General features: G+C 46.2%; 1 protein-coding gene across 1 annotated transcript in view; it reads left to right on the plus strand.

Moving 5' to 3' along the window:
• Positions 1–22531, plus strand: part of LOC112250890 (transducin-like enhancer protein 1) — a 44666-nt gene that overhangs the window by 20297 nt on the left and 1838 nt on the right. Inside the window, 18 exon segments of the mRNA XM_042322099.1 lie at positions 7464–7527; positions 8566–8610; positions 10207–10269; positions 12517–12558; positions 13269–13506; positions 13704–13765; positions 13964–14059; positions 14163–14207; positions 14351–14414; positions 14417–14514; positions 15143–15272; positions 16757–16941; positions 17190–17269; positions 17808–18057; positions 18479–18726; positions 19983–20130; positions 22040–22190; positions 22391–22467. Of these exon segments, the coding sequence (XP_042178033.1) occupies positions 7464–7527; positions 8566–8610; positions 10207–10269; positions 12517–12558; positions 13269–13506; positions 13704–13765; positions 13964–14059; positions 14163–14207; positions 14351–14414; positions 14417–14514; positions 15143–15272; positions 16757–16941; positions 17190–17269; positions 17808–18057; positions 18479–18726; positions 19983–20130; positions 22040–22190; positions 22391–22467 (2086 nt within the window).

Here is a 22531-nt window from a genome sequence, read left to right on the forward strand (position 1 = left end):
GTGTTTGATGTGTGCTCTGATGTTGAGGAATGTAGCCAGAGAAAGCCTGAATAGCTTTGACTGTGGGACTCTAGCTGGCTGTTGCATCTCAGCCTGACTCCCAGCCAGCTCTGCTCTACCTCCCTCTGTTCTCTTGGCATACCTTCACACAGTCCCCCACTTTGATTCGACCAGCCAGAATTGGCTATTCCACCCCCTCCCCCAGCTAACTCCTATTGTTTGGCCCCCTTTCCCCCACCCTCCACTCCTCCCCACCAAGCCTCCAGCTCAAAGGCTCGCCATACAAACAGCGGGCCAGCGTTCAAACGGGCCTGACTGATTCCAGACATACCTCTGGATCGCACTACGAGCGTCACCGCTGGCACTCAGCAGCCGGCCCAATCACAGTATCACACCACAGTCAAACAACCGTCTCTGAGCCAGAACACTGGCCTGGTCAGGCAGCCGCCCTGTTTCTCATAGCACCGCTCTCCCTGCACCTGTCATAAAACATCTGAAGCATTAATAACGAAAAATATTATTTGGCAACAACCACGCTTGCTTGATTAACACTGAATCCATTATCTTCCAACGAATATATTGCATTCTGTGGCAGATTCTAGATTCTACTATAGCGTTCTATGGCAGCGAGCCACATGCAAATTGTTATGCAAAGCATGTTTAGGTAAAACACCAGTCTATTGGGTTAGGGGTGACCTGCTTAGCCTCCCTCAGCAGACACGAGCAAGCTGCAGGTCTCTCCCCACAGAGGATCTCATCAACACACTCTCCTCTATATTACAGTCCTATTACTGACAGACTAATCAGACTTACTCTGGGTAAAACACATGGCGTGCACACACAGACACACACGCACACAGAGACAGACAAGCTAAACGCAGCCTGACACACAGATCTGGGCTAGAAATAGCAGGGCTTCGGTTAGTATTTTAGACCTATTGATCGTGGGTGGAGCCTGATTGCTGTTGCTAAAATGGATTAGGAGGCAGGAAAGAGACGGAGGTAAAGGGATTAGGAATGATGAGCTGTGTGTGTGTTTGCATGTCTCTCTCTGTCTTTGTGTGTGTGTGTATCTCTTTCTGTGTGTGTGTGTGATACTAGATATGTGGACCTTTTATAGAAGAGGAATATATTAATTAAACAGCTAGATGGGTGGGTCACCTATTGTACAGCTGTCACATTACTGCATGAAGTATACTTGTTTGTGCCTGCCAAGTTAGTTGTGTGTGGGTGGGTGTGTGTGCACTGTGTGTGTTCTGCAACTGCTCTTTAAACAACCTCTAATCAGCAGACTGAAGGGAGACAGTGAGAAGCTGCTGAAATATGAAGCTCTTGTTTCTCTCTCTACACACACACACACACACACACACACACTGGTCGTTGTGACTGGGGAGTGTGTGACACAGAAACAGTTCCCTTATGAACAGCAGCGTTGGCCCACATGTAGCCTAGTAAGTGTGTTGTTGTTTTGTATTGAGTTCTAGAGTGAAGGAGAGGCTTTCAGAATGTTAACATGCTGCCACTCAGGGAACACTCAAGAGCACACGCTCTTCTCTACTGCTCTGCAAGTATTGCACTGTTTGATACCAGGACTGTGCTCAAAACAGCAGTGTGTTTGTGTAACCGACTGTGTTGAGCAGATGGAACATTGGGTTTAAGATTAGGGAGGACCATTTTTTTCTATCACAACATATTGGATGACTGTCGTTCATATTCCATTCACCCAGTTCAATGTAACATCGATAGGTTTAGACTACTAAATGATACGAGAATTTGCCATTTACCCATCATGAATTTGCTACAACCTAGCCCACAAATTAACATTTATAATGTAGGTGCACAGGTCATGAGACAAATTGGAGTAATCAAGGTGACAGACAGTGATGCATTCAATACCACCGTGCACACTCTTGCCTGCATCTAGCTGATCTGATTTTCCCACAGCATCTTAAGGCTAAGGTCATCTTAGAACCATAGGATCCTAACGATGAACGTAACATTGGTAAACTGGGCCCTGGGGTGACTTTGTCCAAACAGTTGTTTTGCAACTAAAAATAGTTTCTATTGGACATATTCCGGTAGGTCCCCCCCTGTTTCGTTCAGTTTTCTTCAGTTTAAGAAACGTTTAGCAACAATTGGCGGAATGAATACACCCCTGATCACCCGCACACACAGTACTTTCATAGCAGCCACATACAGCATCATCACTTTGCTCGTTGTATAATTCCTTTTCGCATCTATGCGCGCTCCTCATCTCACCTTTTCCCTTCGCTTGTGGACTTAAGTTCACGACACAGTTGTCTGTGACCAGGCGCAAAATCATGTCAAAAGCCAAACCTTCATACCATTTACTGCTGACCGTTACACCGCCTACATCATTGTCACCATATTAACATTATACTGGTAGTCAACAACCTAGAACTAACGTGTTAGTAAACATCCAATCCATGTGTATCATCACAGCAAGCAGTTTAGCAGTTAAAATTCTGTGCTTTTAAGAAATTCCCTGGTTTTCCCTAAAACTCACACAACCGGAAGGGAATAAACAGGAAATCCGGACTCCTACAACCAGAATTTCTGGGAAACCAGTGATTTTATTGAAAATTCCTGGAATTTTGAAACCCTAGTGACTGAGCATGTGTTTGGTGGGGTGGTTACTGGTTGGTGCTTAAATTAGCTTTAATGCAGGTGTGGGTCTGTGGGCATGTAGTCAGAAAAGGACTGAGTCTTTACAGTAAACTAGCCGTGTGTGTGTATAGTACACACACACACACACACACACACACACACACACACACAATCTTTACTGTAAACTCACACATGCTGGTTAGTACAGAGAACAGGGAGGGGTCTGTTTGGGGTTACTATGCTATTGTGTGTCTAAATTGCAGCTTTGGGCCTCTTCTCACTACAATAGATTTCCCAGAGATTCTGAGGAAAACACCCTTGGGTAGACCTTTTATTGTAATGTAAACTTGAGAACTTGTCTCGACCGCTACCTGCAGAGGTCATGCACCACACTCCTGACAATTGCCCCCCTCCAAGCAGGGCAGTGTAAACAGAATTTAGCTAAGGCAGCATGTGAGGAGGATGCAGATATTTTGTTTAGTTTGCTACCTAGCGCTGTATAATATGAATGACACTGTATGATAACGTTCCTGTACTTTTTATATTCGTATGCGAGCGGTAAATATTCATTTTTACAATGCTAAAGTTAGCTAACGACATTTGCTTCATCAATTAGCTAACGTTACTTAGCTAGCAGCTGTGCCACTTTGGATGTGTTACTGTCTTGCAGCTAAATGAATGAGTGCATGGACAAGAAAACAAACCATTTAAATATCTGTACATGCTTGTGAATTGTTGCATTATTCAAGAGTGTAATATTGTTTTGTTGCATTAATCAAGAGTAATATGGTAGATGCATGAAAAATTGCTCACATAAGCTAGCTAGTTTGAATATTTTGCATATTTATGGCTGTGCTATTTACGGTACATCAGAACTGTGAAGCCTAGATAGTCACCTGAACCCTCTCTCGGCATTGGACATTCTATTGCAAATGTAAATTGAAAAGTTTATGTATATATTATGTCAATTACATTTTGTCCCGATGCTCCTGTTCCAATTTCGGTCCATCTGAATAAGCTCTTCTTTGTTGCGTGTTCGCACACACGGTTGGGAGATGATGAAAGTCTAGTGGTTCGTAGGTGTGTCATTTGTGTGTGAGCGCAGAGACCGTGGAACAACTTTGACAGGTCGTGCGAAAATAAAAAGTTGGAGCATCATTTTAGATATTTTTCTGTTTATAATTTCCGACATTTGGTAGGCTATTTGTTAGTCAACGTGTCTATAATTAGATAGGCCTACATCCAGCTTCTCTTCTGTCATTACGTGACGCTCTAGAACAGGGGTCCTCAAACGTTTTCACTCAGGGCCCCCTTCCAGCATTGGGAACCCCCGCTTAAATTCTGCAATTCTACACATTTTGCGGTTGTATTGTATGTTCATGTGATATTTTAGTCACTCAAACGTTACAACAAAATCAATGCGCTAAAAAACCAAGCTAAGAAAACGTTAACTGACACAGGCTAGTTGATTAGGACGTTTCTGAGCAATAAATAGCTCTCTAATGTATGCAATGACTGACACGAGGGGAGGAACTGATGATGCACTACCCAATTTCGAAACTGCACCATGTGCATTCTACTAGAGTAAACAACTTTCCACTTTCAGGAAGGGACTGCAATGGGGAAAGACTACCTGGACTCGTCCAATAAGAAACGCTCATTTTCATTCTCCATTGCAAGACGTTTTGACACATGTGCCATTGCATGGCCTAATTAACACCATGCAGGAGTGTGTGTAGAGGGTTGTGAGAGGTAGCGCAGATGTAGCATCGTCATTAGTCACCTGCTACTATAGCTCTGACACCCTGTGGAGCCAGCCATACAATATATTCTGCAATACACCAGTATGTGTGCTTGTGAGGGAGGGAGGGAGGGAGGGAGGGAGGGAGTGTGTGTGCAGTGAACATGCATGCCTCTGTGTAATCGTGTGTGCGTGGGGTAATGGTGCTCTGCTGACAGAGCTGTCTGAGTGGTGGCAGGCTGCAGATTTGTAGCGCATTCCGACGATCATCTTATCTGCTGTCACGGAGAGGAAGAGAGCAGAGGACGTTGCTGCATAGCAGGCTCCCATCTCTCTCTCTCTCTCTCTCTCTCTCTCTCTCTCTTCCTATCTTGCTCGTACTTGCGCGCTCTTGCTCGCTCGCCGGTGCTCCCGCTCGTTCTCCCCCTGTCGCTCGTTCGGCCTGTCTCTCTCTCCCTGCCAGCTCAGTGACAGCTGTACAGATAACTCATCCAAAGGTTTTTGACTTCTCAAACACGGCAGAAAGCTAACACTATCTGATGCCCAGTGTCCTGATTTTAATTCAACCACTTACTTAGATAACTAGCAAGTTAAACTTAGGGATCGTGTTAATGCAACATTCTGTGTGTTTCACGCAGATTTTTTTTTAGGGATAAATACACACATCTATCTAAAATGCTTCTTATTGTAATTTCTATTCCGCATTGGACTAATTTTATGCTGCAGTTGCACTTCTGCACTAGGATGAGAATTCATGAATGGGAATTGTATCAGCAGACAGGCTCTGACTGATGTGTAGCCACTTTTCTCCAGCAGTTTTCTCGGTGTAACCCACTTTTCTCTGGTTAAATGCAATATTAACTAAGCAAAACATTAGGAAATGTAACTGGCTACATTCTTTATGATAAACATGAGCAATATGATGGCCATGCATCGTTTTTGCAAAAAAGACCTTGCTTTTTTTGTGTGGCTGCCAGCCAAATCACTTTGGGCTTCTGTTGTCATCTGATGAAAATGAAGCTATACTGAACAAAAATATAAACGCAAGTGAAGTGTTGTGAAGTGTTGGTCCCATGTTTCATGGGCTGAAATAAAAGGCAACTCTAAAATGTGCAGTTTTGTCACACAACACAATGACACAGATGTCTCATGTTTTGAGGGAGCTGAACTCACCTGCTCTGCTTTCTGCTGTTGTGCTATTTACAAACAGACTTGACTGGCTCACCTGTTCTGGGGAACTATCATAAGCTTCATAATGTAAAATAATGTAACCGGTGAAATGAAGAACATCATCTGCTTTATATCCTAATGTATTGCACAAGTTGACTGCAGGTGTTCACTTAAAAAGTGGCAAAAATATTAACATTTATAGAAAAACTTCAAAGAAATAGTATTGACGGTATAGGGAAAAACATCCTGTGACTTTCTAAATTATACGGTATACCGCCCTTAGCCTAGTGTTTGTATGTATCGTGTACCACACACGTGAGGAAAGTCACCCCTCTGAGATGCCCAGGTCTAGGTGAACAGATAGAATTGTCACTTCTCAGAAATCCTGTTCTAGGGGACTTCTGCAGAGCGGCAATTCCACTGTAATAAAATCTATCAGGGGAATAAATGTAATCCCCCCCCCGAGTTTTCTGCCATCCTCCCTCCATCTCCTCCCCCCGCCTGTCTGCTCCACCACCTTTGCCTCCCCCCTCCCTCCCTGGCGGTGATAAATGAGTCAATTATGGGTGGCAGCGCGGGCCTTCTGAAGGGGAGCGGATGTGCTGTTATTACCTGTTGCAGCCTGGTAATGTTGCAGTATTAATCATATTCTAATTTCCCAGGCCCTCGCTGCTCTCCCCCGCATAAATCTGCCACACGCAAACAAGTCAGCAGCGTGCCCGCCGGGGTGAAATACAGTCAGGGGATAGGTGGAGAGGAGAACGGAATGGGGGGGGTTGACTGGCTAGTTCCTTAAAGGAATAATCCACCCAAAACCACTAATTCATATAATTTATGGTGTTAAATAACACTCATGTGAGAACAATATGTTTTGTAAACAAATGTTTAATTTAGTCATTATCATAAGGTTGGTAAACAACATGTGAAAATCGTTGTGGAAATGTATTACAGTTCAAGTTGTCTTAAAAAAACACAGTGCAATGCTCTATGGGCTGGCTTGCTAGCTAGCAAATGTAGCTACACACAATAATACCGAAGTCAATATCAGCATATGAAGTAGCTAGTTAGCTGTATAATCGCCTAAACAAACTGCACTATCAATTTAGGAGTCTACAATCTCAGCATGTTCAACCTGCAGATCAAGTCTGACATTTGCAATGGCACCATGCAATGCAGCCTGGACTGAAAAGGCAGACAAATAAGAGAAAGTTGATGGACCCTCAGTTAAATTACACATTTCTCAAGGTAGGAATATTGCAAAAAAATGTGGTCAATGGCTTTCACAATCTCCTATTAAATTCTAGTGTAGTGAATTTCTGCCTGCTTGAATGGCAATAGCTCTGATAAACATGAATTGACTCTGGGAATCGATGGAACATCATGCAGAGATGCACAAAAACAATAACATTGAAAATGAGTGAATCTTTTCTTTTTAAAGGAGGGCTGTGTGCGTGCTGGGCTCAGGATTCCTGGGCTGCCTTTGTGCGGCATGGTCACAGGATGACTTGGCAGGGACATACGGGGGGAGGAAGGGTCAGACAGAGGGACAAATGGAGGAAAGGAGAGAGGGAGGAGGGGACTGATAGAAAGACTGAGGGAGGGAGATTGGAAGGGGGAGAGCGGAGGGAGAGGCGCGTCTCGTACCCTGCCCTTTTATGACACCTTGGTCCTGGCTTGCCTGGTCTGTTCTGGCTTTCTGTCGAGCGCTAAGCGTGAGTCATCTATTCCTGGTGTGCTCTGAAGTGATAATGTCCTGTCACCAGCCCAATCCTATCTTTGCTGGGACAAATCTAGCTGCAGGTGTCTGCACTGCCTACTAAAGAGCCGGAACCTGTGTTTGTGTTAATGTTAATATATTTTTTAGATGTGCTGTATGAATCAAAAAAAAATAGAGTATCTGCCCTTTTCTAAATCTTTCCTACAGCCTGAAGATGGAGTGTGAGAAACTGGCCACAGAGAAGACTGAGATCCAGAGACACTACGTCATGGTGAGACCTGCAAGAACACACGCACACACACCCCATCCACAACCTCGGGTGTTCTAACTAACACCATGCTGATGGTTAATTTCTGCAGGAGAAGAGTTGAGATCCATTGTGTAGCTTTCCCAGGCGGAGCAGACAGACAAGACAACGCTCTCGCTGGTAACACACAGACAGCTGTCTGTCTGTTGACTACACTGTACCACTCATGCCAGCATCTGGCAAGGGATTACACATCACACCCACTGGAAACCACATGGACCACAGACGTATGCAAGCACACACACACACACACAGCACATATTACATTGTGTGTATGTTTTGAAGTGTGCGTGTGTTGTCTCCAGCTCTGATATGGGTAATCCTCCACATTCCTGGCGGTGTGCACACGAGGCTGTGATCAGAGAGCGCCCTAACCACAGCTGACTGTTTGTTGCCCAGTGCCCACTGTGGCAAAAGGAACTATGTGGCAGTCTGGCACAGCCCCAGCGCTTGGCATACATCCCCACCCCATTTCTCTCTTCTTTTTAGCTCAGAATTTTGGAGTCTGCAAGTCGCCTAGCAACAGCTCTGAATCTTGGCATAACACAACAACCAGCCGTCAGGAAGGGCCCTTTTATTGAACACACACACTTCTGCAGAATATGGAGGGACGGAGTCCACTGCTCCATCAAAAAGCTCTCAGCGCTGCCATTTCTTTATGTCTTCTACCTAGCTGTCAACCCCCTCACTTTTTACTCCTTAACCAACCCTGCTGAAAATGACATGTCAGAATGTCACACTACAACGTCAGTTTTTAAAATGACTTCAGCTCTGCCCGACAACGATTTTCCATCCTGGCTCTGAACCGAGTGATTGACACCACCACCATCTCTGTGCTCACATGCCAGGTTGGCATAGCCCAGAGCTGAGGTCATTAAATATATGAATAAAACCAAGAAAATTGACTCGCCCACTCATCCAACATTAAAAGGTGTTTTTTTTTCATCGTAGATCTGCATATATGCAAATGTACAACCATCAATTTCCGTCTCTCTTTTACAGTATTACGAGATGTCCTACGGCCTTAATATTGAAATGCACAAACAGGTGAGTCTAACCTCCCTCTCTAGTCGACCTGCGACTAGATGAGTAATGTATGTATGCTATGCTTCTGGGAGAATCTAGTGAACTGACCTCCAGCACAACATGCTAACCTGCCTATGATGGACCCATGGCACTGTGCTGCTGTTGCATTAATAGGATTTGCAAACCGAATTCCTTTTTCTAGACAGGCGAGACGAGAGGAGAGATGTGCCCTTCCTTACCAAAGCAGCCGGAACATCCTTTTCTCTCCCCTCATAAATCCTGTCTATTACCACTGCTGACTTCACCCTCCGCCTCCCTCTATCCCTTTATCTCTTTCTCTATAACCACCTCCTCCTCCTCTGTCTCTCTATCCTTATATCCCTTAGTCTATATATAACCCCCTCTCCTTTTCTCTCCATTTCTCACCTTCTTTCTATCATATACACACCCCCCCGCGCCTCTGTCTGTACTTGACACCCCATCCCGTCTCTTCCTCCCTCTCTCCTGCAGACATACAGTCCATGCTGAATTTCACTTTAAATCAGGTCACTGCCTTCAGAGCGTCTGCTCCCTCCCTTCGTTTTGCCATCTCAATCGCTCTGCTTTTGACAAGCCACACGAATCACCCTGCCCTCCTCCTTCCTTCTCTCGGTCTCTTTCTTTCTCCCTCTCACTCCCCCGTCCTCCTTGTGCATCCTGCCTCATTGGCTTTCATTTCCTCAACGGCACAAGAGCCTCCCCGCCTCCTTCTCCCCTCCCCCTTCTTTTCATTTCCCTCTCCCATTTTGTACTCCCCTATTTATGCTCTTTCTCTTGCGCTCACTTGCTCATGGTCTCTTGTTTTTTTTGCTCTCTCCCTCACCCACCACCGTGCCCTTCTCTCCGATCTCCCTGGCTCCCTCTCTCCTGAAGATGTCATTTAGTAGTTGGCATTCTCTAACAAGAAATCATTGTGTTTCGCTGGTGAGGGTGATGGATTTATGGAGGCAAGTGCTGAAGGGTGGGGGGTGGGGGGGGCAAGAGGAAGAAGGGAGAGGAGGAAGTGTGTGAAAGAGGAGGGGGGGTGGGAGTTTACCACAGCGTCAATAAATCAGTTGGTAGGGAATGGTGTGATGTGTGTGGGGCTGTGTCGCCTGGCCGGTCGAGAGAAGAGGGTGACGATACAGCAGAGGCTAGTTGTCAGCAGGAAAATGGCCCCCGGTTATAATGATGTTGTCATCATGATCTCTGCATGCATATCATTACTGTGTGGTGAGGAGAGGAGAGAGACACAGTATGGTTTTGATACAATACATGGCAGATTACTTCACTAATGGTAGTGAGAGAAGGAGATGGAGGGAGGAAGAGCTGGCAGACTTCCATGGCTAAGCCCATTGACCCCCAGCAGGTAGCCACGCACACTCTGGGATGGGTGGTCACATTTGATACTGGCCATGAATATTTTACCCGGGCTTCTTGGCAGTGTTTGGATTTGCATGGACTAAATGTGAGGAGCTGAAATATTTACAACACTGGCCCTCGCAGCCAGACCTGCTCAGGTTCTGGGGTGTGTGTTGCTTTGATGAGCACACACACGGTGTCCTCACACGCAATCTCTATTTTTTTTGTGTGTTGCAGACGGAGATCGCCAAGCGGCTGAACGTGATCTGTGCCCAGCTCATCCCTTTCCTGTCACAGGAGGTGAGATCACCTGAAGACAGGCTCGCATGCACACACACACACACACTGCAAATCAATCATAGACATGCGCAAACACACCGCAAATCAAACACAGACACACAAAAACACACGGTCATGCACATTAACACATCAGTAACACATTCAGTATCTCTCTGACAGCCACCTACACCCTGAGGCATGCACATGTATGCTGCTAGTACCCAACAACTCACAGTAAAACATTGACATACCTCTCTATGCAGCAGACACACACATTTACACAGTGACATACCTCTATGCAGCAGGCACACACATTTACACTGTGACATACCGCTATGCAGCAGACACACACATTTACACTGTGACATACCGCTATGCAGCAGACACACACATTTACACTGTGACATACCGCTATGCAGCAGACACACACATTTACACTGTGACATACCGCTATGCAGCAGACACACACATTTACACTGTGACATACCGCTATGCAGCAGACACACACATTTACACTGTGACATACCGCTATGCAGCAGACACACACATTTACACTGTGACATACCGCATTTACATGCAGCAGGCAGACACACATTTACACTGTGACATACCTCTATGCAGCAGGCACACACATTTACACAGTGACATACCGCTATGCAGCAGACACACACATTTACACAGTGACATACCTCTATGCAGCAGACACACACATTTACACTGTGACATACCTGTGCTATGCAGCAGACACACACATTTACACTGTGACATACCGCTATGCAGCAGACACACACATTTACACTGTGACATACCGCTATGCAGCAGACACACACATTTACACTGTGACATACCGCTATGCAGCAGACACACACATTTACACTGTGACATACCGCTATGCAGCAGACACACACATGTACACTGTGACATACCGCTATGCAGCAGACACACACATTTAAACTGTGACATACCGCTATGCAGCAGGCACACACATTTACACTGTGACATACCTCTATGCAGCAGGCACACACATTTACACAGTGACATACCGCTATGCAGCAGACACACACATTTACACAGTGACATACCTCTATGCAGCAGACACACACATTTACACAGTGACATACCTCTATGCAGCAGGCACACACATTTACACAGTGACATACCGCTATGCAGCAGCAGCAGACACACACATTTACACTGTGACATACCGCTATGCAGCAGACACACACATTTACACTGTGACATACCTCTATGCAGCAGACACACACGTTTACACTGTGACATACCGCTATGCAGCAGGCACACACGTTTACACTGTGACATACCGCTATGCAGCAGGCACACACATTTACACTGTGACATACCGCTATGCAGCAGGCACACACATTTACACTGTGACATACCTCTATGCAGCAGGCACACACATTTACACTGTGACATACTGCTATGCAGCAGACACACACATTTACACTGTGACATACCGCTATGCAGCAGGCACACACATTTACACTGTGACATACCGCTATGCAGCAGGCACACACATTTACACTGTGACATACCGCTATGCAGCAGACACACACATTTACACTGTGACATACCGCTATGCAGCAGGCACACACATTTACACTGTGACATACCGCTATGCAGCAGGCACACACATTTACACTGTGACATACCTCTATGCAGCAGGCACACACATTTACACTGTGACATACCGCTATGCAGCAGACACACACATTTACACTGTGACATACCTCTATGCAGCAGGCACACACATTTACACTGTGACATACCGCTATGCAGCAGGCACACACATTTACACTGTGACATACCGCTATGCAGCAGGCACACACATTTACACTGTGACATACCGCTATGCAGCAGGCACACACATTTACACAGTGACATACCTCTATGCAGCAGGCACACACATTTACACTGTGACATACCTCTATGCAGCAGGCACACACATTTACACTGTGACATACCTCTATGCAGCAGGCACACACATTTACACAGTGACATACCTCTATGCAGCAGGCACACACATTTACACTGTGACATACCTCTATGCAGCAGACACACACATTTACACAGTGACATGAACCATTATGGAGCTTCAAAGTGTGACTGTTATTCCTCCTAAACATGTACATACTTTATACCACATGCTGTAATACTGGTCTTGAAGAATTATTATTGACGTTGTAAAGCATGTTAAAATTCAGACCTTTCCTTTCAAGTTCACTGTTACCTTGGTTTGTCCCACAGCACCAACAACAGGTGGTCCAGGCCATGGAGCGCGCCAAGCAGGTGACTATGGGGGAGTTAAATGCGTCTATAGGGGTACGTGGACTCCCCCCTCTACCTCATACAGTGTGTCCCTTCATCCTCTCATACGTCTTTATTTTTGCGCCTCTTGTTTTTCTGTGGATAGCCAGTTCACCCTCCTTCCAACACACACACACACACACACACAAATTGGTCTCTTAGTGTGGACCTAACAGGAACAGGTTGAAATGAGACTGTTAGGAAACGTAGTGAGAGAAGAGAAGGAGAGATGACACTATCTGTGTGTCTGCACATCACTGGGTGCCAAGAGACAACACATGGCCTCACCAAACCAGAGGAATGACGTTTCAAATCACACATTAATTCTTAGTCTGAGAAAAATGCCCCCCCCAATCACATTTCAGTGCTATCTGTTTTTTAAAATGTTTTATATAAATTAAAAACAAAAAATAATACAATTATGATTTTCTTGCCTTCACATCATTCCTATCATGCACTCCATGGTTTGATTTTTGTGTCAGTGCTCTCTCTCCTAGGGAGGTGCTCCTTTCCTCCACTCGTACTCCATTTTGGATGGCACCATGCATGGGCTCCTCCATTAATGGAGACACCCTTCTCTGTGACACCTCTCTCTGTATACCTCTCCCTTCAGCCCCTCCCCTGTCCAGTCCACCTCTAACCCAGTAGACCACAACTCAACCCCTGTCTTGTTTTCTCTCTCCTCCCTCCAGCAACAGCTGCAGGCGCAGCACCTCTCTCAGCACGTGGCCCAGGGCTTGCAGGGCCTGCAGAGCCTGCAAATGGGGCCCCACCCTGGGGGCCTCCCTCACCCTGGCCTGGCGCTGGGCGGTGGGTCTGGCCTACTGGCCCTGTCCGGGGCCCTGGGGGCCCAGCTGGCTGCCAAAGAGGGCCATGAGAGGGCCCACATGGAGGCTGCTGCTGCTGCTGCCGCCGCAGAGCACCACAGAGGTATGGGCTGGGATGGGGATGATGGGAGATTAGGTTGGACAGTTTTGGGTTAGGCTGAATGGGGAGAGTTGGTTTTGTTTGGGTTTAGAGTAGTTGTGTTTGGTCAATGTGAGGTTGGGATGGGCTGGGGCATGTTTTTAAGCTGTGTGTTTGTGAGAATGGTGATAGTCATGCTGTATTGTGTTTGCTCTGTTTTGGCTGGCTGCGGGGACGCGGGGCGATGCTGTCCATCATGGACGTAGACCGCGAGGCTGGACCGGTGAGTACACGACACTTCAAGTTCCCTACACCCAAGTACGCTACAACATACTACATCTCCATTCTCTATCCCCCTCACGGACACTGAACCCCAGTTGATGCTGTGTGGTAATTTTTTTCCCATCACATTTTGCCAGGGTGGTTATGAAGTTGACATGATTAAACAGTCCCTCTCACCTCGTTATCCTTCCCTCCTCAGAGCTCTATGTCCAACGGGGATAAGGGCCGTTCAGCAGACTACCTCGGCAATGGGAAGAAGAGGAAAGCTGACGAGAAGGAGTTCATGACAGATTATGTTAGTATGCTGAGTTGATTACCTATTGTGGGTGTTTGTGTTCAGTAATTAGTTAATTTGTGTGTGTTCCATTTTTAACTAAAAGCCCACATTTTGATTGCAGGGCAGCGATGCGGATAAGAGTGATGATAATTTGGTGGTGGATGAGGTGAGTTGGTCCATCTCTGCGCCTCCATTCAGACCCAAATTGACTCTGATAATTGACTGATTCAGATTGATGAGAGAAACACTCAGCGGGACCACGTCTGGTGGACTTAACGTCCCCCCCACCCCGTCTCTGTGACCCCGCAGGACCCCTCATCCCCCCGCAGTGTGCACTCCTACTCGTCCAGAGAAAACGGCCTGGACAAACTGCCCCCTCCCGTAAAGACGCCCTTCCCCAGGCCAGCCCTGCCTCCCTGGCCTCCTCCAGCAGCCAAGCCTCGCCCTCCCGCAGCAAGGACCGGGAGCCGCCGGTATGCTCAGGATCAGTCCATTACATGCCGTTGTCGCGCGCACACACACACACACACACACACACACACACACACACACACACACACACACACACACACACACACCGCTTCATACAGTTATGCTCCAAGTCAAATGAGTGATTGTATGTATGGTGAGACATGCGCAGCCCACACACTTAGTTTCAGTGATGATCTTTCAACTCAGCTTCATATGCAGTGTCAAGGACGCTCACGGTCCCATGTGACCCTAGCCTTGCTGAGCCTAACTGAATTACTGCGTTTCTACACACCCACTTATCTCCTTTGGCATGATCTTTCTTCAGCATAGATATATTATTCTAGATACAAAGAGCAGCAGCCATCTGTTAAATATGACATGCATTCCAAAGGATTTCTTCATGTTGGATGTCCTTTGTGTAATTCTACAGTATTAGCACCTGGTGTTTCTGATAGCTGTGATGGAAGGACATCTTACATTCACATCACACTCTCTCCTTCTCTCACTCCCCCTCACATTCTCATTGACATTCTCATTCACACTGTCGTTTTCGCTCACTGCTTCTTTCGATCTCTCTCCCCCATCACTCGCTCTTTCTCTCTTCACCCCTCCCTCCTTTTTCTCTAACAGAGGGAGAAGTCCAGTACCCCAGGTATGAAGCCAGGCACCCCCCACAGTTCCCAGGACTCCTCCACCCCTGGCCCCAGTGCCCCCCCACAGTTCCGCCCCCTCCCTGGAAAACCTGGCGTTGACCCTCTGGGTAAGACCATCATGATCATGGATCGTATTTACATTGCAGTTTTCACTAGGTTTTTAAAGGGTCTTCAATATACCAGCCATGGTCAGTTACCAGAGCATTTTATCTGAAGCTGCCTAGAGTTTCCATCTATATTCAGTATCTGTGGTCCATGGCATAAATCTAAATGGTAAACCACGCTCCAAACAGCTGAGCTATCCAAACTGCCCTTGATGTGGGTTAACTGATGCGTCTGCCTACTGCCTGTGGGGTTGAGAGCTATGCGGGAACCTTTAAACGGCGAGATTAAGAGAGGTGAAGGACTGTGACTGAACTGTTTCATTATTACGCTGCTTCAGTCTATTGGAATGCATCACTCTTCTCCCAGAATCTCTCTATGTAGTCTAGTGGCTCCACACTGCAGTGTGGCAAACTAGCCAGCAGAGTGCAGTAGTGGTCTGGTGATCTCTTCTGTGGCATTGAGCTGTGTGTGTTTGATCCTACTTGATGTGGAACCCTGCATAGAGGATCAGAGCTGCCACAGGAACTCCTCTGTGCCAGCTGTTAAACCTCAACTCTGATGCCCTCTGGCGGCATTTTTTTTAAACAACACATAATATTGTATACTACCCTCAAAGTACATTTTGTTTTCAAATTAACCCTACGAAGACATTCTTAGTACTGTGATAAAGGTAAGAACTGTGGGATTCTGATAAAGGTGTCAGAAACGTGACTACAACAGAGCCTGACATAGAGCAGGCCCCAAAAAACACACACAAACACAACATGTCTGTAATAATGCCCTTTTGTGGTGAAAACTCATTCTGATTGGCTGGGCCTGTCTCCCCAGTGGGTGGGCTTATGCCCTCCAAGGTCCACACATGGCTGCACCCCTGCCCAGTCATGTGAAATCCATAGATTAGTGCCTAATTAATTTATTTCAATTTCCTTATATGAACTGTAACTCAGTAAAATTTTCTACATTTTTATTTTTGTTCGGTATTTTAAGGTCATTGCAGAGCAAGGCCCTAAAACTTGTAAAATACTCCAGCCACCCAATCCATACTGTTCTCTCTGCTACCGCACTGCAAGCGGTACTGATGCACCAAGTCTGTCTCCTGTTGCCTAGTCACTCTACCCCTACCTATATGTACATATCTACCTCAATTACCTCGTACCCCTTGCACATCGACTCGGTACCAGTATCTTGTGTATATAGCTACGTTATAATTAATTATTCGTTGTGTTTATTCCGTGTGTTATTATTTTTCTATTGTTACATTTTTCTCCCTGCGTTGTTGGGTAGTAAGCATTTCACTGTTGGTCTACACCTGTTGTTCACGAAGCATGTGACAAATCATTTGATCTGATTTTGATAAACATCAGCTACTGGTTGGATTCTAGCCTTCTAAGGTTATGAACAGTTTTATCATTTGCTGCTTTATCGATTCTCTCACAATCTTATCTTCCGTCTTCTCTTCTCTCCCCCTTTCTCTTCTTCCCACTAGCTCTAGGTCTGAGGAACCCTCTGGCGGTGCAGGGGGCGTACCCCCCCGGGGCGTTTGGCCTGCCCCCTCCAGGGGTGAATGGGGAACTGGCGGGGGCAGCAGCAGCCTACGGGGCTGGGCTCCACCTGGTCTCCCCCCAGATGAATGGCTCTGCAGCAGCAGCTGGATATGGACGATCAGCAGTGGTGAGAGAGGGATGAAGTCGAGGGACAGAAAGGGCTTTCATATATACACATACTGATTACATATTTATTGTTCATCCAATTGCATGACTTCATACACCAATTATATCTCCTTATGGAATGTTATACTTCACTGTGGGAAAACATTCTAAATCTACTATGTGATTTTGAGAAGGCTTTCTGGGAGTTTGACTTGTGACTGCTCTGTCAGATGCCTGAGCTAACATATGTTCTTTGTCCCTGTCCCCCAGGTGGGTTATGAGTCTCCTCACCCCCACATGAGGGTCCCAGGGTTACCCGCCAGCCTTCAGTCTGCTGCCTCAGGAAAACCGTGAGTACTGTTCTCTCTGCCTCTGCTTCCACAACCTCCTATACGGTCACCACGCCCTCTTATTCTCTGTTATAAAACAGTCTTCATATTCCTCTGTTGTTATTGTAGGGTTTTATAGTTGGAGGTTAACCTCAAGCTTCAGCCTTGTAAAGTAACAACTATACTTCTCCTTCTCCCTCTCTCCAGTGCTTACTCTGTTCATTCTCTCCCTTCTCCCTCTCTCCAGTGCTTACTCTGTTCATTCTCTCCCTTCTCCCTCTCTCCAGTGCTTACTCTGTTCATTCTCTCCCTTCTCCCTCTCTCCAGTGCTTACTCTGTCCATTCTCTCCCTTCTCCCTCTCTCCATTCTCTCCAGTGCTTACTCTGTCCATTCTTCCCTTCTCCCTCTCTCAGTGCAGTCCATTCTCTCCCTTCTCCCTCTCTCCAGTGCTTACTCTGTCCATTCTCTCCCTTCTCCCTCTCTCCAGTGCTTACTCTTTCCATTCTCTCGCTCTCCAGTGCTTACTCTGTTCATTCTCTCCCTTCTCCCTCTCTCCAGTGCTTACTCTTTCCACGTCAGTGCGGATGGACAGATGCAGCCAGTTCCTTTCCCTCCGGATGCTCTGCTGGGCCCGGGCATCCCACGACATGCCCGTCAGATCCACACTCTGAACCACGGAGAGGTGGTGTGTGCCGTCACCATCAGCACCTCCACACGCCACGTCTACACCGGCGGCAAGGGCTGTGTCAAGGTGTGGGACATCAGCCAGCCTGGCAGCAAGAGTGCCATGGCCCAGCTCGACTGTCTGGTGAGTGGACGGACACACATACACACACACACACACACACACACACACACACACACACACACCCACTGACAGTGGTCATAGATGGATAGCTACAGATGCACTGACAAAGATCAACGAAGGGGGTGGGGAGAGCGAGAGGATGGACGCACTCAAACACTGGTCACATGGGCAGAAGTTAAAAGTATACCGAGACAGGCAGTTGTTTTAATGCTCTCCAGTGTCCATATAAAATAGTTTTGTTGAAGGGCAATGTTCCTGGGTTGTAATTTCTTCCCCTGGTGGTACTGCTGAGGCTGCATTACTGATGTTACACTCCTGAGAGGACTCATTTTTGCTGCTGTGGATTTTATGTTGCTCATTTCACACAGTCCCATGTTTCACACCTTAATTACTGGAGTTCTTTTCTCTGTTACCCAATCAGAATAGGGATAACTACATCCGTTCCTGCAAGCTCCTCCCTGATGGGCGGACCCTCATTGTTGGAGGCGAGGCCAGCACGTTGTCAATCTGGGACTTGGCCACACCTACTCCCCGCATCAAGGCGGAGTTGACGTCTTCTGCTCCGGCCTGCTATGCTCTGGCCATCTCCCCTGACAACAAGGTCTGCTTCTCCTGCTGCAGCGACGGAAACATTGTAGTCTGGGACCTGCACAACCAGACCCTGGTCAGGTAAGAGGAGGAGGAGGAGGTTAGGAGGGGTATAGGGAGAGATATCGTAGTCTGGGACCTGCACAACCAGGCCCTGGTCAGGTAAGAAGAGGAGGAGGAGGAGGAGGTGGTTAGGAGGGGTATAGGGGGGAAACATCATGGTTTGTGACCTGCACAACCAGACACTGATCAGGTAAGAGGAGGAGATTGGGAGGGTAGGGCAGGAGAGAGAGGGAGGAGAGCTCAGGATTGGAGGCTATAGACCAGGGGTCTCAAACAAGTTGATTGTGAGCTACCAGTAGCTCGCAGCCCACCTATGAGTTGCTCACCAAACACTTCTGAAAGCACAGGCAATTTTCACATGTTCCACTGCAAACTGTCATTAACAAATCTCACAAGTATCAGACACCGCAAGTTCCCAGCTACTATCTAATCAACATTGATATTATCCCACCCCTCGTTAATCACTATTCGCTTAAAAAGCCAAACCGAACAAAATATCTGCCAATTCATTTCCAGCAATATCGCCCGTCTGTTTGTGTTGCGTGCGTTTGTCTATCACTCTGTGTAGCTAGTTGATGTGATAAGTCTTGTTTGTTGACAGAAATACTTTCCCTAAAACCGTCTCAATTAAATGTTAACTGCAAAGTAGTAAGTATATCGTGAGTAAGTATATCATTTGTATCCATTATTTTTTAATTGCAAACTTTGCTATGAAATGTGCAGCGGAAGTACAGAACCATCGCTAGACTGGCACATTAGACGGCACATGCCTCACTCGCTAGATGTGCAATTAAAGGGCCAGATGCACAATTAAAGGGGAATTAAACGCAACAATCTAAATGTGTTCATGTTCAGAAAATCCAATTTCATTGTTTCTCTATGAACAATTGTAATTTTGAGTGTAAAACAAGGAAAATTAAAACTGAGAAAACAACATAATTTGGGGAAATATATAAAACATAATTTGGGGAAATAATCACAGATTAGTGTTGTTAATTAACCCCCTCTGAAATGTAATTAGCATAATACAAAAATCAGTCAGTTTAACCATTATTTTACCTGGTATATTGGCAGAAAACAGTGCACTACCTTTTCTTGTACGCTAAGGATCTGGGGAAAAGTTGCAGAGGAGAGGAGAAAAATCTGCCTATGAAAGCTGGCTAGCTTTTTTTTTTTTTGTATCTCTCATGCTAGCAAAGGTTGTGAGACCCCTGCTATAGACTATGGATTACATCTGAATGGCTAGGTGTTGATGTGATCTTTATGCTACCCAGGCAGTTCCAGGGTCACACTGATGGGGCCAGCTGTATTGACATCTCCAACGATGGGACCAAACTGTGGACGGGGGGGCTGGACAACACAGTACGCTGCTGGGACCTGAGAGAGGGACGACAGCTGCAGCAGCACGACTTCACCTCACAGGTACTGACATCAAAGGAGACCTTGTGAGACTAGCTGAGATTAGATCAGGGCCAATGGCCACATTGTTTCTCAGAGTACAATGTTTTTTGCTGTGAGAAAAGAGCCATTTTATTCATAGCTTTAATTTTTACACATAAGTGTATGCATGAAGCCTAGTGGTTAGAGCATTAGGCCAGTAACTGAAAGGTTGCCAGTTCGAATCCCCAAATCAACAAGGTGAAAAATCTGTCGTTCTGTCCTTGAGCAAGGCAGTTAACCCCCTACAAAAACAGCAACAACAGCTCCCTGACCTACCAATGTGGCCAGGCACATGATTCAGAGTGATTGGCTCAAGTTTCCGTTGGAACTTATGTACAAATGATAATAAAAATACCGGGTGGCGCAGTGGTCTAAGGCAGTGCTAGCTGTGCCACCAGATATTCTGGGGTCGAGCCCAGGCTCTGTCGCAGCCGGCCACGATCGGGAGGTCCATGGAACGACGCACAATTGGCCCAGCGTCGTCCGGGTTAGGGAGGGTTTGGCCGGTAGGGATATCCTTGTCTCATCGCGCACTAGTTACTCCTGTTGCGGGCCGGGCGCAGTACACGCTGACCAGGTCGCCAGGTGTACGGTGTTTCCTCTCACACATTGGTGCTGCTGGCTTCCGGGTTGGATGTGCATTGTGTCAAGAAGCAGTGCAGCTAGGTTGGGTTGTGTTTCGGAGGACGCATGGCTCTCGACTTTCGCCTCTCCCGAGTCCGTACGGGAGTTGCAGAGATGAGACAAGACTGTAACTACCAATTGGACACCACAAAATTGGTGGGGGGGGAGTGTAAAATAATACAAATGTAAAAAAGACAATCCATTTTTTAAATAAAATATTCTACAAATATTTAGGGGACCTCATGACTAGTTAAGACTTACCAGCAGGCGTCTTGATAATAGATAAAGGCAGTGAGTCAATGGTCCCTGCGCCAGTTACAATTGCTTTGGAATTGTTGAAAGAATGTTTTTTTTTTATATCTATATGATCAATCCATAAATCTAGACCTCCATGCAACTGTATAGGCCTATCTCTTGCGCTTTTGACAATGATTTCACATGAGGCCTATTTCACATATTCCTTAAATACTTAAGTCTTTCTTTCTTCATGTTACATACATCACGGTATTTCAAGCTATCTCCATGGAAAGCAATTTCATGCTGTTAATTTTTGTAGCCATCTAGGGCCTATGTTAACTTAGATTGTTTTCGATGGAAATTATAGACCTTTCAAACGTATGCAACGTTATCGGCAAGTGACTTGATGCCAACTGTGCCACAGCGATTTATTAGCTGTTAAATAGGGGCGATGAGTTTGTTGATATATCAATATTACACTTAACAACCCTCAGAATTGGTTAAACAAAGGTTATGCACGCAAATATATTAAGCAAGAATTAAGAGTAGGCAAAGTGATGGTGTCCGGTGAAAATTCTATCAAACGTTTGACCATTGCAACAGTCACATTCACGTGGTTGTCTGAAACGTGCTGTGGAGTTCACACCTGGCCATGATGCCTCATCGCGATTTAGTTATTCCCCATTTGCAACAGTGTCATTGAGCGTCATCACTATCTTTTCTTTGCGGTACCTCAAACTGTTGTGATTACCAGCTGAGAAACGTTTACGTTTAGATTTCACTCCTGTCTCTTGGAGTCTGTCTGAGCAGTGTCTTATCATCCTAAAACCTACTCTGAGCTGGGAGTGTTTTTACTCTTCAAACAGGTTTTAACAGGATTCCTAGGACTTTCTCTGAGACGCTTTGTGGATACGGCCCTGTACTGTATTTCACTGGCCTGTCACTCCTCTCTGTATCACTTCACACATGATGATGATCTTTGTCAGATGTGTAATCAGCTTTCTCTCTTTGTTCCATTCCCTCCCTCCAGATCTTCTCTCTGGGCTACTGTCCTACAGGAGAGTGGCTGGCAGTGGGCATGGAGAGCAGTAATGTAGAAGTGCTGCACGTCTCCAAACCAGACAAGTATCAGCTGCACCTCCACGAGAGCTGTGTGCTCTCACTCAAGTTCGCCTACTGTGGTACGTGCCACACTCCTAATTGTTCCATTCAAATGTTTTTTTTTGCGTAATCTTAAAGACAAAACTATCCTGAAATGACTCACACGGCACCAGTCCCTTTCTTTCTCCCTGTATGCGACCGACTAGCAATCCCTCTGTCATGCTACATCTCCTCTGCCCAGAGTTTTCATCTCCCTTTGTGTGTCTCTTTGGTTCTGCAGGTAAATGGTTTGTGAGCACAGGCAAAGATAACCTCCTGAACGCATGGCGGACACCCTATGGATCAAGCATATTCCAGGTCTGGGATTTGATGCACTCTCTCTAGAGAAATGCTAAGAGTATATTTCAAGTGCATTTGTTGT

Source organism: Oncorhynchus tshawytscha, linkage group LG05, assembly GCF_018296145.1.
Source record: "Oncorhynchus tshawytscha isolate Ot180627B linkage group LG05, Otsh_v2.0, whole genome shotgun sequence".
Classification (NCBI taxonomy): Eukaryota; Metazoa; Chordata; class Actinopteri; order Salmoniformes; family Salmonidae; genus Oncorhynchus; species Oncorhynchus tshawytscha.